This window comes from Anguilla rostrata, unplaced genomic scaffold (genome assembly GCF_018555375.3).
Source record: "Anguilla rostrata isolate EN2019 unplaced genomic scaffold, ASM1855537v3 scaf0152, whole genome shotgun sequence".
NCBI lineage: Eukaryota > Metazoa > Chordata > Actinopteri > Anguilliformes > Anguillidae > Anguilla > Anguilla rostrata.
The window spans coordinates 1-14,641 of NW_026985713.1; the positions used below are offsets into that span (position 1 = coordinate 1).

General features: G+C 38.3%; 1 protein-coding gene across 1 annotated transcript; it reads left to right on the top strand.

Moving 5' to 3' along the window:
* Positions 1 to 6: 6 nt before the first annotated feature.
* LOC135246301 (E3 ubiquitin-protein ligase TRIM35-like) lies at positions 7 to 7,318 on the top strand. The gene is made up of 6 exons (XM_064319796.1): positions 7 to 420; positions 1,328 to 1,423; positions 1,589 to 1,819; positions 2,568 to 2,590; positions 2,906 to 3,024; positions 4,404 to 7,318. The coding sequence occupies exons 1-6, from the start codon at positions 13 to 15 to the stop codon at positions 4,955 to 4,957; spliced, it is 1,431 nt and encodes a 476-aa protein (XP_064175866.1). The 5' UTR covers positions 7 to 12; the 3' UTR covers positions 4,958 to 7,318.
* The last annotated feature ends 7,323 nt before the right edge of the window (positions 7,319 to 14,641 follow it).

Sequence of the window (14,641 nt, forward strand, 5' to 3'; positions counted from 1 at the left end):
GAAGTCTGTAAAATGGAGGCTAAAGCTTTGTTTCCCGAGGACGAGCTCTGTTGCTCTGTATGTTGTGATATTTTTAAAGAGCCTGTTGTCCTGAAATGCAGCCACAGCTTCTGTGGAGTGTGTTTGAAGGAGTTCTGGGAAGAGAAGAGCTCTCGGGAGTGTCCCATCTGCAGGAGAAAGGCCTCTATGAATGATCCTCCGTTAAACCTGGCCTTAAGAAGCATTGTGGAGTTCTTCTTAAAGCAGAAGAATGAGAGAGAAACTACCGACAAGAGTGACGCTCGCTGCAATCTTCATGGGGAGAAACTTCTATTATTCTGCAAACATGACAAAGAGCCTCTCTGTGTCATCTGTCAGACTTCAAAAAAACACAGAAACCACCCGGTCTGTCCAGTGGAAGAGGCCGTACTGGAGCTGAAGGTATTTTATTTTCAATATAATGTATTTAATATTTTCAAGACACAATCAAATATGTGTAAAATGTCTCTGACAGACGGCTGTGGTGTGAGGTCTTGTAAATACAGTCAGTCTGGCCTCCACTTCCACTCACAAAGGCAGCAACAGTAACGATCCTGCTGATCAGGCAAAAGCAGGAAGAGGCAGCACTGTATCTGAAAGTGTGTTTACAACCATTAAAACATCATGTATATTAGACTTTCAGTGTAGGGCTTTATGAATAAAATGCAAGCATGGTTAATCTTGATTGACAGTTGTGCTTGGGGGCCTTTTACAGAGAATATGGCTCCAAATATTAACACTGAAATACACAGAGCCATTTTAGAAATATATAGCAATGATACGTCAAATTAGTAGTACTGACAGGACAAATGGAGATATCACAGATGAACTTTAATATAATAAAGGTCACAACCTAATAAAATTGCTGTTAAATATTATGTTATTTGCCTGGGGAGAGAACTGAGCAACAAACAGGAAGTAAAGAAATCTGCAATGACTGGTGGAGACAAGAGCTATACATATGCGCAAAAAATTCTTATACCAACAAGTCAAATCAGTTTTATAAGTGCTTTAACATTTCTTACAGTCTACTATAAAATATGAAATTACAACCCAGCAAAAGTTATTTTTTAATCCTATATGCTGTGAAATTTGACTGGTTTAATTGTTTTGAAAATTCATCACATATGTTATGCTGTGTTATAAGTATGTTTCACTAATCTTTACTTAATTTGTAGCAGGGCTATTTTCCTGACTACCTTTCCAGTGTTCTTAATAAGCTGTACTGACTTTCACTTGTATTGCAGCAGGGGTATCAATGTGCCATTTGTGTCTTTCTGTAAGTGATAACTGATTAATTTAACTCCAGGAGGAACTCAACCCTGCACTTAATCTTATTAAAGAAAAACTGAAGAGGTTTACTGACGTTGAACAAGAATGTAAGGAAACAGCTGAACACATCAAGGTAAGGAAAGAAATTACGAATACTGTTTAGGTACACAAAAATAGAAAATAATTGTTTTTGGTTGATGTTGTTTTTGACAGGCATAACAAACACACTGGCTGCCACGCTTAAATAATGAAAAATAGTTACAATATTCAGGTCTAAAATAGCGTGTTTGAATTGCAGAGTCAGGTCCAGCACACAGAGAGGCAGATAAAGGCAGAGTTTGAGAAGCTCCACCAGTTCCTGCGAGAGGAAGAGGAGGCCAGACTTGCTGCTCTGAGAGAGGAAGAGGAGCAGAAGAGTCAGATAATGAAGGAGAAGATAGAAAACATCACAGGACACATCTCCACTCTTACAGACAAAATCACAGCTATAGAGAAGGCAATGGACACTGAAGACACCTCCTTTTTACAGGTAGGAGCTTGATTTGCTGTAATTCAGTATGCTGGTTTGTGGTTTTTCACAATATGTGGCCGTGTTCCCTTATTCTGCACCAATGCAGCAGTAGCCTGCTGAGACAGTGTCAAACTCAGGGTGCAGGTGTTCATAGAGATGCATCAGCTCATTTTAAAATGTCATCACATATTTTTTTAATATTTTTGAATTTTGTGAAAAATTGGTGTCACCAGAAAGTCAATAGAAAACATCAGCACTGCAGAGTAGGACATGTCCTGTATAATTTACTGAAGGCCTCATTTTCCCCACATAATTGTCTTTCACCATTGTGTCCTCTATAATAGCAATGACACTGTACACTACATGCAGGCAACTGCTGCACAGTTCAAGACGGATGCAACTGCCTGTTCACTCCATAGATGTTCAGTCATTTGATTCAGAGTTGCTGAGAAATCTTCCAGCCACATGGTAGCAAAATGAATGGTCAACAAAACCTGCACAGCATTTGTATACACAACCGTGAGAATGCTGGGATGTTCATTGCTTAATTATCTCAGGAGTCACACCTGTGTGGAAGCTCCTGCTTTCAATATTCTTTGCACGTACTGTACATTACAGTACCTTCATTCATATGTGCTTACTGTTAAAATTACATCACTTTTATTTGCATTGTTTTTCACTTATTATATGTCTCTCATAATAATCTCTACTGAGTATGTTTATACATGTATACATCTTATTACAATTGTGCTGTTGTGTTTTTCAGAGCTACAAGAACATCAAGGAAAGGTATGCAGACTCTGCCCTTTTTTCCAGTGTCTGTTTAAACCCTAAATCTGGGGCGACATAACTCAGGAGGTAAGAGCGGTTGTCTGGCAGTCGGAGGGTTGCCAGTTTGATCCCACATGTCCCTGTGCAAGACATCTAACCCCTAATTGCTCCTGAAGAGCTGATTGGTACCTTTCATGGCAGCCTTTCACCGTTGGCGTGTGAGTGAATGGGTGAATGAGAGGCATCAATTGTAAAACTCTTTCTATAAAAGCGCTATATAAATGCAGTCCATTTACCATTTAAATCTTGAGTGACTCCTGCTTGTCATTACAGAGCCCAGTGCACACTGCAGGATCCAGAGCTGCTCTCAGGGGCACTGACAGATGTGGCCAAACACTTGGGCAACCTGAAGTTCAGAGTCTGGGAGAAGATGCTGGAGATGGTGCAGTACAGTGAGTATCTGGGGCAGCCGGTGAAATGATGTTTTTTGCATGTATTTAATGAACAGAGGAATCTGAAGAAACAAGCTGTATTCTGAAATGGTGCTAAAGATAAACAATACGAAGTCACCCAGTCTCAGTTCCCTCCAAGTTTATGAAGGTCCCGTGGGGTGCATTGCTCTTCTCTCAATTTGAAATTAGAACCCAGGCAAACACAGAATTAGCATTATATATAAAACCTAATTAATAATATGTTTTTTTAGCTGTGTGAATTGAATTTTGAAATGTGTTAGTTGATTTATTCATTTTCATATTAATTTCATGTTTAAAGTATGAATCACTTTAACTACAGTATATATGAATCTGAATAAAAACATGTTTTCAATGTACAAAAATGCCAAGTTGCTCACACATACACTGTAAGTCATTAAGACTTGCAAAATCTAGGCCTGCCATCAAAAGTAATGATATCAAAATTAGGCCAAGTTACAATAAACAATGTTTATATTTAAGTTTCAGTGTTTTATTTTTAGTTTGAGTGAGTGGTTTTTATGAGTCTGAGGTGAGGTTTGAATGCAGCCTGTTGCTCATCCAAAAGTGTCATAGGTAGATGTGCTCCCCGGGAAGCTACTAGTGAAGAATATATAGATAGATAGATAGATATACTTTATTGAACCCCGTGGGGTAATTTGTCCTCTGCATTTTGACCCATCCTAGTTACTTAGGAGCAATGGGCACCCACAGTGCAGCGCCCAGGGACCAACTCCAGTTCTGAGGCCAGTACCTTGGTCAAGGGCAACTGCAGGAGTGCACCTAACATGCATGTCTTTGAGCGTGGGAGGAAACCGGAGTACCCGGAGTAAACCCACGCGAACACGGGGAGAACATGCAAACTCCGCACAGAAAGGCCCCAAGCGGAGATTCGAACACATAACCTTCTTGCTGTGAGGCGACAGTGCTAACCACTGTGCCACCGTGTCCGCCTCTGTTGCTGTTTTAAATGAGTGCACTTCTATGTATGTCCAAAAGGGAGACATATATTCTTTTTGGGCCTGGAGTATTTGGGATAATGTAATCAGGCAGGAAAAAGAAGGAAAAAACGCTAAATCCTCTAGGTTTGGGTGTTAGAAGGCACAGAAATGAAAGTTTTTAAGGGCTGAGAGTTTGTGGTCATTGTGGTTATTTCTGTAGGGAGCCCTGCAAAGTGCCAAACTCTCAGTGCTGTATTTGTATGGGGCACGCTGCCCTGCCAAGGTGTGACATACCTGCCATCCAAATCCATAATTCTTATTATTTGTATATTTCCTTTGTATGTGACCTAATCTAAATAGAGTATTTGAAATGTTTCTCTTTTCTCAGACTTTTGAATATCTTTCCTCTTGAAATTTCAGCTCCTGTGTTTCTGGACCCCAACACTGCAGCCCCCTGGCTTTCTCTCTCTGATGATCTGACCACTGTGAGAGACACAGGTACAGAGCAGAAATGTCCTGACAACCCAGAGAGGTTTGAACTCCATGTGAGTGTGCTGGGATCTGAGGGCTTTACTTCAGGGAAACACAGCTGGGAGGTGAAGGTTGGGAATAAACCTGACTGGGATATAGGAGTGGTGAAAGAGTCCATCAGTAGGAAGGGAGAGATAACATACAGCCCAGAGAGTGGATTCTGGCTCTTATTTCTGAGGGATGGTGATAAGTACATTGCAGCTGACGGTACTAAGCTCACACTGAAGAGGAAGCCCCAGAGCATCAGAGTGCAGCTGGACTATGACAGGGGGGAGGTGTCCTTCTTCGACTCCAGTGACATGTCACTCATTTACACTTCTACAGACACATTTACTGAGAGAGTGTTTCCATTCTTCTCTCCATATTTGAAAGAAGATAAGAATGACGGACCCCTGCAAATATGCCCAGTGAAAATCTCTGTAAAAGTGACGTCAAACCAGTGACAGTATTTGTTTTAAAAAAATAGATGGTGTACTTTTAAGGAATGTTTGTTGTTTCTAATCTGCTTCAGCATACCTTACCTGGTTGCTGACTTGGGTACTCTGGAGTTGACTTGCTGGAGATGTGAATTGACCAAAGGGAGCTGGTTGATGGCCTACCAAAACCAAATGGAAGGCAGGCACACACAGAGCAATAACAGTGGCCATTTGGTTAATGTAATCAGCCTCAGTATGCATGAATACTGATTTGGGACAGACCAGAGAAAGTGCAAAGGGGGATGTTTTAATAGTCAGTCAGAAGAGAGCAGACATGCATACTGAGGTAACAGTTACCGTTTGATTTCCTGCAACCTCATTTCTAGATTTTGTTCTGGAAAAGGGGTACAAAGCTGGTGCTTGAACAACACTGTATTGTAACTTACCTGCGTTGCTTTTACCTTGTTCTTTCATGCTGTAGAGGATACTCTTTTTGCTTGTTAATATAAATTGGTATTGATCTAAACTTTTGAACTGCAAATATTACTTCATACGTAAAGAGTACTGTAGAGGAAATTCATTTAATAATTATGATGAATGAATTTAGTATGTTTTGGGTTTTGCTTTGATCTGAATAACAAGACAAAACATTTCATGTACTGTTTATACATAAATCAAATGTGCTTTTTGTCAGTTTTTATTCGTTTTCCATTGTAATTGGATAAAACAAATTGGTGTCAATCAGTCTTGGTAACATAAAAACAGATAAATAAAAAACATTAAAATAATCTTTAAAAAAAAAAAATACGGATGCACTCATCTGGTTAAATCAAATTATTTTATATATGATCGATTTCATTCTTGGCTATATGGGTTTATATTGCAGTGTACAAGCTTGAAATGCATCATGAGCTCTTGTTAGTTTCATACTATCAGTCTCCTGTGCTCTCCTGGTTTTAGTTTGCAGATGTAGTGAATAATCAGTTCAGCTGCTCATGTTTTGGGTTTTGTTTTTATCTAGATCATAGGACTAAACATTTCATATAATGTATATACATAAAGCAGATAAAGCAGTACTTTTTTAAATCAGATTTTATTCATTTTTCCATTGCATTTGAAAAAACAAGTTGGTGTACAATCAGTCCTGGTATCATTTTACACATGTAAAATAAAATTTAAAAACAAATTTAACAAAAAAATGCAGATGCACTCTTCTGGCTAAATCAAATATCTGATTGATTTCATTCCTGGGTGGATAAGGCAGTGTACAAGCTTGAAATGTTTGCGTATCATGAGCTCTAGTCAGATTGATTGCATCAGTCTCCTGTGCTCTTTCCTGGTTTTAGTTTGCAGATGTAGTGAATAATCAGTTCAGCCTGTCAGCTCCATGCTGTAGGATTTACATCAGAGCCTTCAGTAGAGCACACCTGCCTTTGGTCTCTCATTCCCTTTCATTGACTGACAATTATTACATGACAGATACTGTTTTAGAATAGCCAACCATACTTAAATAAATGATTTACACAGTTTAACTGATTTTACACAATGATTTTTTGTACAAGGCAATACCAATCAAAATATGTATTCAAACACAACTCCATATTTCTCCCAATAATTTCAGAATTGTCCATTATTCTACTGTTGTGGTTCACTGAAACATGAATAAAATGAATGTAGTTTTACAAATCAATACTGGTAAAAATACAACACAACCTTGTTAATTAACCCTCTAAAACCTCATATCTCCAACGTCCCTCATGATGGTCATAACCCCACTCCAGAATATTTGATAATAATATTAATCAATGGTCAATTATGATTAATTGACATATTCATCAGCAGGGCAAGCCACACTGTAAAAAATTGTTTCACTATTTTTTTTAGTTTTGAGCATAATTTAGATTTTTACATTTTGTTGTGAAGTTATGCCAGTGAACATTTATTTGTTCAGAAAAACTACATTTTATTATAAAAGCTTAATTCATTTCTTTACGGTTTTCTAATAATTAAATTAAAGTTTTGTTAATAAAACAACTCATATTGTTTTCATGTTAGTTTGCATAACAATCAAAAAATTTAAAATAGTTAAGCTTGAGTGCCTTGAAATTTTGAGTGTTTTAAATTTTTTGACACTGCGTAATCTAAAAGAAAACAAATGTATAACAGTCACAAAATAATCGGGTGAAAAATATGTTGGCAGTTTTGCCAAGAAATTTGTTCAGCTGTTTTATATTTTATTTGGAAACCAATGTTTCACTTATTTTGTCTATCCCTCTATGTTTTAGTACTGCCAAAGAGACCAGTCAACAGTCATTGCTTTCATTTTTTTATATAATGGAATGTTTTAATGATGTTACAAAACTAATAATAAAAGTACTATTTCAAGAATACTATTTCAGGATTACAGTTTTGTTGCAGGGTACCAATGTGTTGCCTCACAGCAAGAAGTTACTGTGTTCAAATCATGGCTGCATGTCTGCCAATCCTACGCATGTGGAGATGGGTTCCAGGCCCAAACAACCCCAACTGGGAGTCAGAAGTATATGGGAAGGAGGGATGGAAGGAATTTAGCCTTGTTTATTTTTTTTACCCTACAAACACCTTTATCTTTTACATTGACACAGTGTAAAATTATTAGTTTTATAAACTTGGTCATTTGTTTTTGTATTTGAATGGAGTAATAAAATATAGTTAACAAAACTGGAAATATTCTGTCAGCCGAATAACACAATATGAGTAAATGCATAATATTTTTGGTCGCTGTGCCATCATAAAAACTTTGTGGATTACAAATTCTAAAAAGAATTTGTAATCCACTCAAGTTTATAAATTGTAATCCACAGAACCGTGAACCTTGAAAGTTGAGGAAGTTTTTTTTTTTTCTTTTCATATTGCCTATAACTGTGGCTTCCATTAGACCCCACACACAGTATATCCTGTGTAGCGGTTGGCACAGACTCCCATGACCCGAGTGTTCCAGGTTGATACTGGATTTGTTGCTCACGGTAATCGCAAGTGTAGGATTTTTTTCGAACTGTTAAATGATAAATGATAGATTGTCTTGATAAACGGCAGCATTTATGAAAATAGGCAATTGTCTGAATGAGCTAATATATTTAATCATGGTTTAATCCTTTCAAAATGTAAAGCCTGGCAACTGATTCCCATATACACTGCGTTTTCCAAGAAAGTGCCACACTGTAAAAAAGTAAAAAGAAAAAATGGTATTTTTAAATGGTATATTAAATGGTATTTAACGGCTGTTAAATAGCGGCATCTAGTGGCACGGTGGGAGACTGAAAAGTGATAATGAAACTTCCAGCTTTAACCTGTGGTTGGTCTATACCTCATCTGCTTCCTGATCAATGCCTGTCCATACTACCAAACAGAGTAACCATTGGGACTGTAATTATGCAATTACTGACTCCAGGCTGATAGCATGCAGCTTAGATTGACTGCTACCTTTAGTGGAACTGGCTTGTGTGGACTCTGCAAAGTTTAATAGGCTGTTCAGTAAAATCTAACAACCCTGCTGTCCCTATAGTGTGTACAGTCCACCAGCACTAAAATAGCTGCGTTCCAGTCTTTTCATATAGACTCTGGACTTTTTAAAGAAATGCATCTCCATTGATATGTAGCAGATTTTTATTTTTTTTTGGAATAAATGTTTCTTATTGTACAAATTTCTTGGTTGCAGACCTACTATGTCCACAACCATAGAAAATAAAATAAGGCAAGCCAGTGCATTGTTGAATTACCCTCAAAAAGTAAATCACAGGACCCTGTGATTTCAGTACCACCTACAACAGCTACACTTTCCTGGAGGAGAGTGAAAGATGACCACTGCATTTTATCCAGAAGATGGCGCCAGTCTACCACTTTTGCATCATGAATTTTCTTTCATAACCGCAGCGCCAGCCATTTGTTGTTAATTCATTTGCTTAACACGTCATTCATTCCAGTGACCATAAAAAAGATTTTCAAAAGTTACATCTTTTGATATCTGTAGTAAAAAAATTTTTTTAAGTAGAATAACTGCAATTATTTCAGTCTGCATTTATCTGCATTTTTAAAACATCCACACTCATGAAGTTTCTCTTAAATAGGAGAGGAAATTCTTTATTAGGAATAACCCCTTGAGATGTACCATCTCGTTTTCAAGGGGGTCCTAATATTAAATATTAAAGATAATATTACAAGCTTAAATAAGGTTTCAGTCATTGTATAGCCCATTTTATGAATGTACTTTTTCCAGTGACCATAAAAAAGACTTTCAAAAATAACACCTTTTGATATCTGTGGTAATTTTTGTTTTAGATTGAATAAGTGCAATTATTTCAGCCTGCCTTTGTCTGCATTTTTAAAACATCCACACTCATGAATTTCCTCTTAAAGATAATATTACATGCATAAATAAGGTTTCAGTCATTGTATAGACCGTTTTATGAATGTACTTGATGATATAACTTCATTTGGCTTATGACTGCATGAGGTTTTCCTCCCTACAGACAAAGGTCATGGGCGGGTAGCAGATATTTCTTGCCGTGTTTCTTGATTCAAATGGTGACAGAGAAGATGGGGAGAGACACATGCTGCTCCAACACTGATCGTTTTCCCTCTTTCTTTCTTTGCTCTTCCTTCACGAGCGCACACACACACACACACACACACACACACACACAAATATATGTAGAAACGTAACGCATAAGCACGGACATGTACACTCAGATACACATGTAAACTCACATGGGTACACATACAGACACATACACACATGTAAGTATGCACAAGCACGTGACCAAGTACAGATGCATGCATGAAAACTATGCCATACATGCACACATACACGAGCATGCTCATGAACATGCATATTTGCATGCGCAGTAAATACACACACACACACACACACACACGCACACACACACTCAGACACCACTGTGCATTCTATTAGTTAATGGGGTCTTCCTGCGACTCCCCTTTTGTGCCTCCTATGGGCTGCTGTATTTAAGTGTGTGCCTTTGTTTGTATGCATGTATGTCTACAGATTTGTGTGGGTTCTGGCAAAACATTCCCATGTAAAATCAATTATGTGATACAAGTCATTTCAAAAGGGTTGCATGATGGTTTAGTAAACAAAGAAAGTGAATGACTGCAGCACACTGCAATTGAAAGGTCACCTGCTCTGCCCTGCTGTTTGAGCAATATGGAATGTTGAGACACTGGTTGCTGTGCCACTGGTTGTATGTAACACACTGATTAGTTCTTGCTGTTCAATAAACTCCCTGTTTCAGGAGAAGTATGTAATGGATTGATAAAGGGCAAACATCACAAATATACCCCAGGCCTAATGTTTAATTATTGCATTACATTAAAAAGTGCCATTGAGTTGTCATCTCTGTGGTCTTCAGATGGTGGTGAGCTACAGGACAGATGAGGGAGCTGTAGTTTCTGCATCTCCCACAGTTTCAGCTCCTGGGAAAAAAATTCTTCAGTCTACAACTGTAGAGGTCATACTTGGTTTACCGTGTCCTTTGCAATTGCTGAGCTCACCAGTGCTCTCTTTCTTCTTAATGATGTTCCAAAAAATTCATTTTGATAAGTGTAAGGTTTGGCATATGACTTCTCAGCCTCAAGCCTAATGGCTTCCTTGACTTTCATTGGCACAACTCTAGTCCTCATGTTGACAGCCACCAATAAGAGACTCCAAAGGCAATCAAAATCCTAGAATTAAGTCTAGATACTTAAAGCTCTCTTATGCCTGCACTACGACAGCAAATGAACAAACCGGAATAGTCAGAAACACCAGTGAAATCATTTGTCCTAAAACATTATGGTTACCTGAAGTCTATAAAAAGTGCTGTAATTTCTACATTGTAAAACAAAAATGAGCTAAAATGCTCTTTAAAAAAGAGTGAAAGACTGTACTTTAACCATGTGTAAATGTTTTGATTACAAATCTCAAATTGTGGAGTACAGAGCCAAATCAAGAAAGACTTGTCATTGTACCAAACACTATGGAGTTCACTGTATGTGAGAAACAGTGCCAGAATGGCTAATAATATTCCCAGATCAGCCAGTGTAACCAAGCTCTAAATGTTATGTTTCACATAGCTAATGTCCTGTAGCCTAAGCAAGGCTTGAATTCGCAAACTGACACCATGTACGAAAAAGCCAAGAGCTGCAGTGAAACCACTAACCTAATTTCACCAAAACACGCCAAGTCTATTTCTGCAGGGTCGTTACATTTTTGATAATTCATGGGAAAACTAATTTTTTTAAAACTTATTTTCTTGAATTTGTATGACTGTAGTGTCTTACATCTCCTATAATTGTTTTAAAAAATGTCCCAAAACCTTGCAGCTCTGCTTAAGGCGGGTTCATAAATCTAATTAGAGCCCTAAATTATGGCCTAATGATGGTCAGCTGGCAGAATAGAAAAGATGGTCAACTGGTGCACATCTTTAAATGTGTGCACTTTTGACGTTGCTTTGGATAAAAGCTTCTATTAAACACATGGGGCTGCCGTCTCCCAGAGCTACATTCAATGACCATTGTCAAAGATTTTCTACATTTTGTAGAGCCTTATTAGAAGACCACTAATAAGCATATTGTATAAGTGGAAGGCCGTTCCTTTCATTGTAGAATAGTCTAGAACTACGAAATTTCAAATGGCCATTTTGAGAACTTTCAATCTGGATTTAGGCTGCATCATTACATTGAGACAGCCCTTAGCATCCTTCTGCATGATCTTCATATAAACACAGATTCAGGAAATATTTCCATATATGTACTAATGGTTCTCAGCACTGCATTTGACACTGTTAATCACAAAATATCATTAGATTCATTTGTCTCTGAAAGGCTCAGTGTGTCATCTGCAGTGGTTTAATCCTTGGCCCTCTCTTATTTAATCTATATACTCCCACTCGGTCACATCATACAAAGTCATAACATTCATTATCATAATTATGCAGATGACACCCGGTTTTATGCATCTTTCTTCTGGGGACAGATTCAAGGTACTGAAAAAATGCATCATTGGATGTGCCAAAATTTCCTTCAGCTAAATAAAAAATAAAATTGAAGGAATTATCTTTGGTAATAAGGAAAGGAGGCTGTAAATTAGACACCCATTTAAAGGCTGTAAAACATCTTGATTCCCTGTCTCTGAAGAATAAAAGCAAAACTATGAATCCTGGTGTTGCTGTAGATTATAATTTCAATTTTAACACCCTCATGAATAGCATTACAAGTTCAGTTGTTTAGCATCTCAAAATATAACAAAAATAAGAGACTTCATGTCCAAACTGAACTTAAAATGCTGATACCACGCCTTTATTAGAAGTTGGCCAGGCTACTACAATGATCCTTTGCCTGGTCTCCCCCAACAATGACTAAGGTTGCTACAGCTTGTCCAGAACGCTAAATTATTTGTATTTATCTGATGCGTTTTAAAATGTTGGTGTTTTTAAAATCATCTGTATTTTTAGTGTTTTGAAAATTAAAAATCAAAAATTAGTATCATTTCAAATGTATTTTTTAATTGAACTATTGCCTTGTTTCTACCATTAACTATTATTATTGTCTATTCATCCATTTAGGGCTCACTTAGAGGGGAGCAGCTTATTTTGTCTTTCAGAAGAAGGCATTAATGTTTTAAATGCCTCCTTGTGAAGCACATTGAATTTTCCTGTATGAAAGCCATCATCCATTATCTATACCTGCTTATCCTGAGCAGGGTCGCAGGGGGTACTGGATCCTATCCCAGCGTGCATTTGGCGAGAGGCAGGAATACACCCTGAACAAGCCACCAATCTATCACAGGGCACACACACCATTCACTCCTACGGGCAATTTAAAAGCTCCAATTAGCCTACCTGCATGCCTTTGGACTGTTGGAGGAAACCAGAGTACCTGGAGGAACATGCAAACTCCACGCAGAAAGGCCCCAGGCCAAGATTCAAACCCACAACCTTTTTGCTCTGAGGCGACAGTACTACCCACTGCACCACCGTGCCACCCTCCTGCATGAAGAGTGAGAGTGAAATTGCACGCAAGAGTGATGCTCACTGTCCTTTTCATGGGGAGAAACTTCTATTATTCTGCGAACATGACAAGGAGCTTCTCTGTGTGGTCTGTCAGACTTCAAAAAAACACAGAAACCACCCGGTCTGTCCAGTGGAAGAGGCTGCACTGGAGCTGAAGGTATTCTATTTTATGTCAACTTTTTCATATTCTCAAGACAAAATAAAATATGAGCAAAATCTGTATCTATGTGTAAAACATTCAGTTCTGACAGGTAACTGTGATATGAGGGCTTGTAAATACATTCAGGGGAAGAGGCAGCACTGAATCAGAAAGCCTTGTTTTCAACAAACAAAACATTATGCCTTTTACATTTTCTGTACAATGCACTATAAATAAAATGTAGGCATGGTTAACTCTTCATTTACAGTTCTGCTTGGGGAGACTTTTATAGGGAATATGGTTACAAAAATAAATCACTGGAGTACACAGTGCAATTTTATAAATATGTAGCAATAATGTGTCAAATGAGGTATATTGACATCACAAATAGAGGCATCACATACAGTAAGGCCTTTCTTCTAACATAATAAAGGTCAATACCTAAAAAAACTGCTGTTGAATATACTGCTACATATTTGGGGAGATAACTGAGCAACAACCAGAAGTACATAAATCCCCAAGGAGTTTACTGCTGGTGGAGGCAAGAGCTACATATGCCTACAAGAAAATCTTGTTCCAATAAGTCAAATCTATTTTTTCAAAGCTTTAACATTTCTTAAAGTCTGATATAAATTGTACATATAATAACATAATCATAATAAAAATGTGTGTGGCACGGTGGTGCAGTGGGTAGCACTGTCACCTCACAGCAACAAGGTTGTGGGTTTGAATCTTGGCTTGGAGCCTTTCTGTGGGGAGTTTGCACGTTCTCCCCGTGTCCGCGTGGGTTTCATCCACAGAACCATGACAAACTGCCACAAGTCCAAAACAAACTGATAAAGCTGCTCTAGAGTAGTTTGTTTTGCCTTGCATCTGAAAGCATGGCACGGACATCACATTCAAGAAGTATGTGCTCCACAGACCTGTCATTGACCATTCTTACCAATGACGCTGAACCCTAACTACAGCTGACCCTATTTTTGAAGTCACCGAAATCTCTTCTAGCCATAGTAGCCAAAATAATGGCCAGCTGGGCTTGCCCTGGATTTTTATAGACAACCGAGAGCATGCTGGGATGTAAGTCAGGAACCACACCTGTGTGGAAACACCTGCATTCAATATGCATTTGTATGCTTTTTTTTTGCAGTTAGCCTGTACAGTACAAGTTGGTGTTTCGCATTCTTGTCATCAGGTCTCTCGTCAGATGGTCGTACTGAAGCATTTTTCATGCATACCATCTACTGATGTGTTTTTCGAGCAACAAGAACATCAAATGCAAGGTATGCAAAACGAATTCATTCTTGTTCTTTGTCGTTAAATTCACTGAAACCTCAAGAGTCTGAGTGACTCGTCTATGTCCATTCACCAGAGCCCAGATGAATCACTAGAAAGGATCCAGAGACGCTGCTCTCGGGGGTGAGAAGGGGAACGGGTAGAGTGGGCCAACACACCTGGGGCAACCTGAAGTTCAGAGTCTGGGAAGAAGATGCCGGGGTGGTTCAGTACAGGGATAGTATCTGGGTC

Bases quoted from the DNA above. Each gene is read 5' to 3' on its own strand.
- LOC135246301 (XM_064319796.1), top strand. From the start codon at position 13: ATGGAGGCTAAAGCTTTGTTTCCCGAGGACGAGCTCTGTTGCTCTGTA. The intron at 1,424-1,588 runs GTAAGGAAAGAA...TTTGAATTGCAG, and splicing joins AAACAGCTGAACACATCAAG to AGTCAGGTCCAGCACACAGA. The intron at 1,820-2,567 runs GTAGGAGCTTGA...TGTGTTTTTCAG, and splicing joins AAGACACCTCCTTTTTACAG to AGCTACAAGAACATCAAGGA.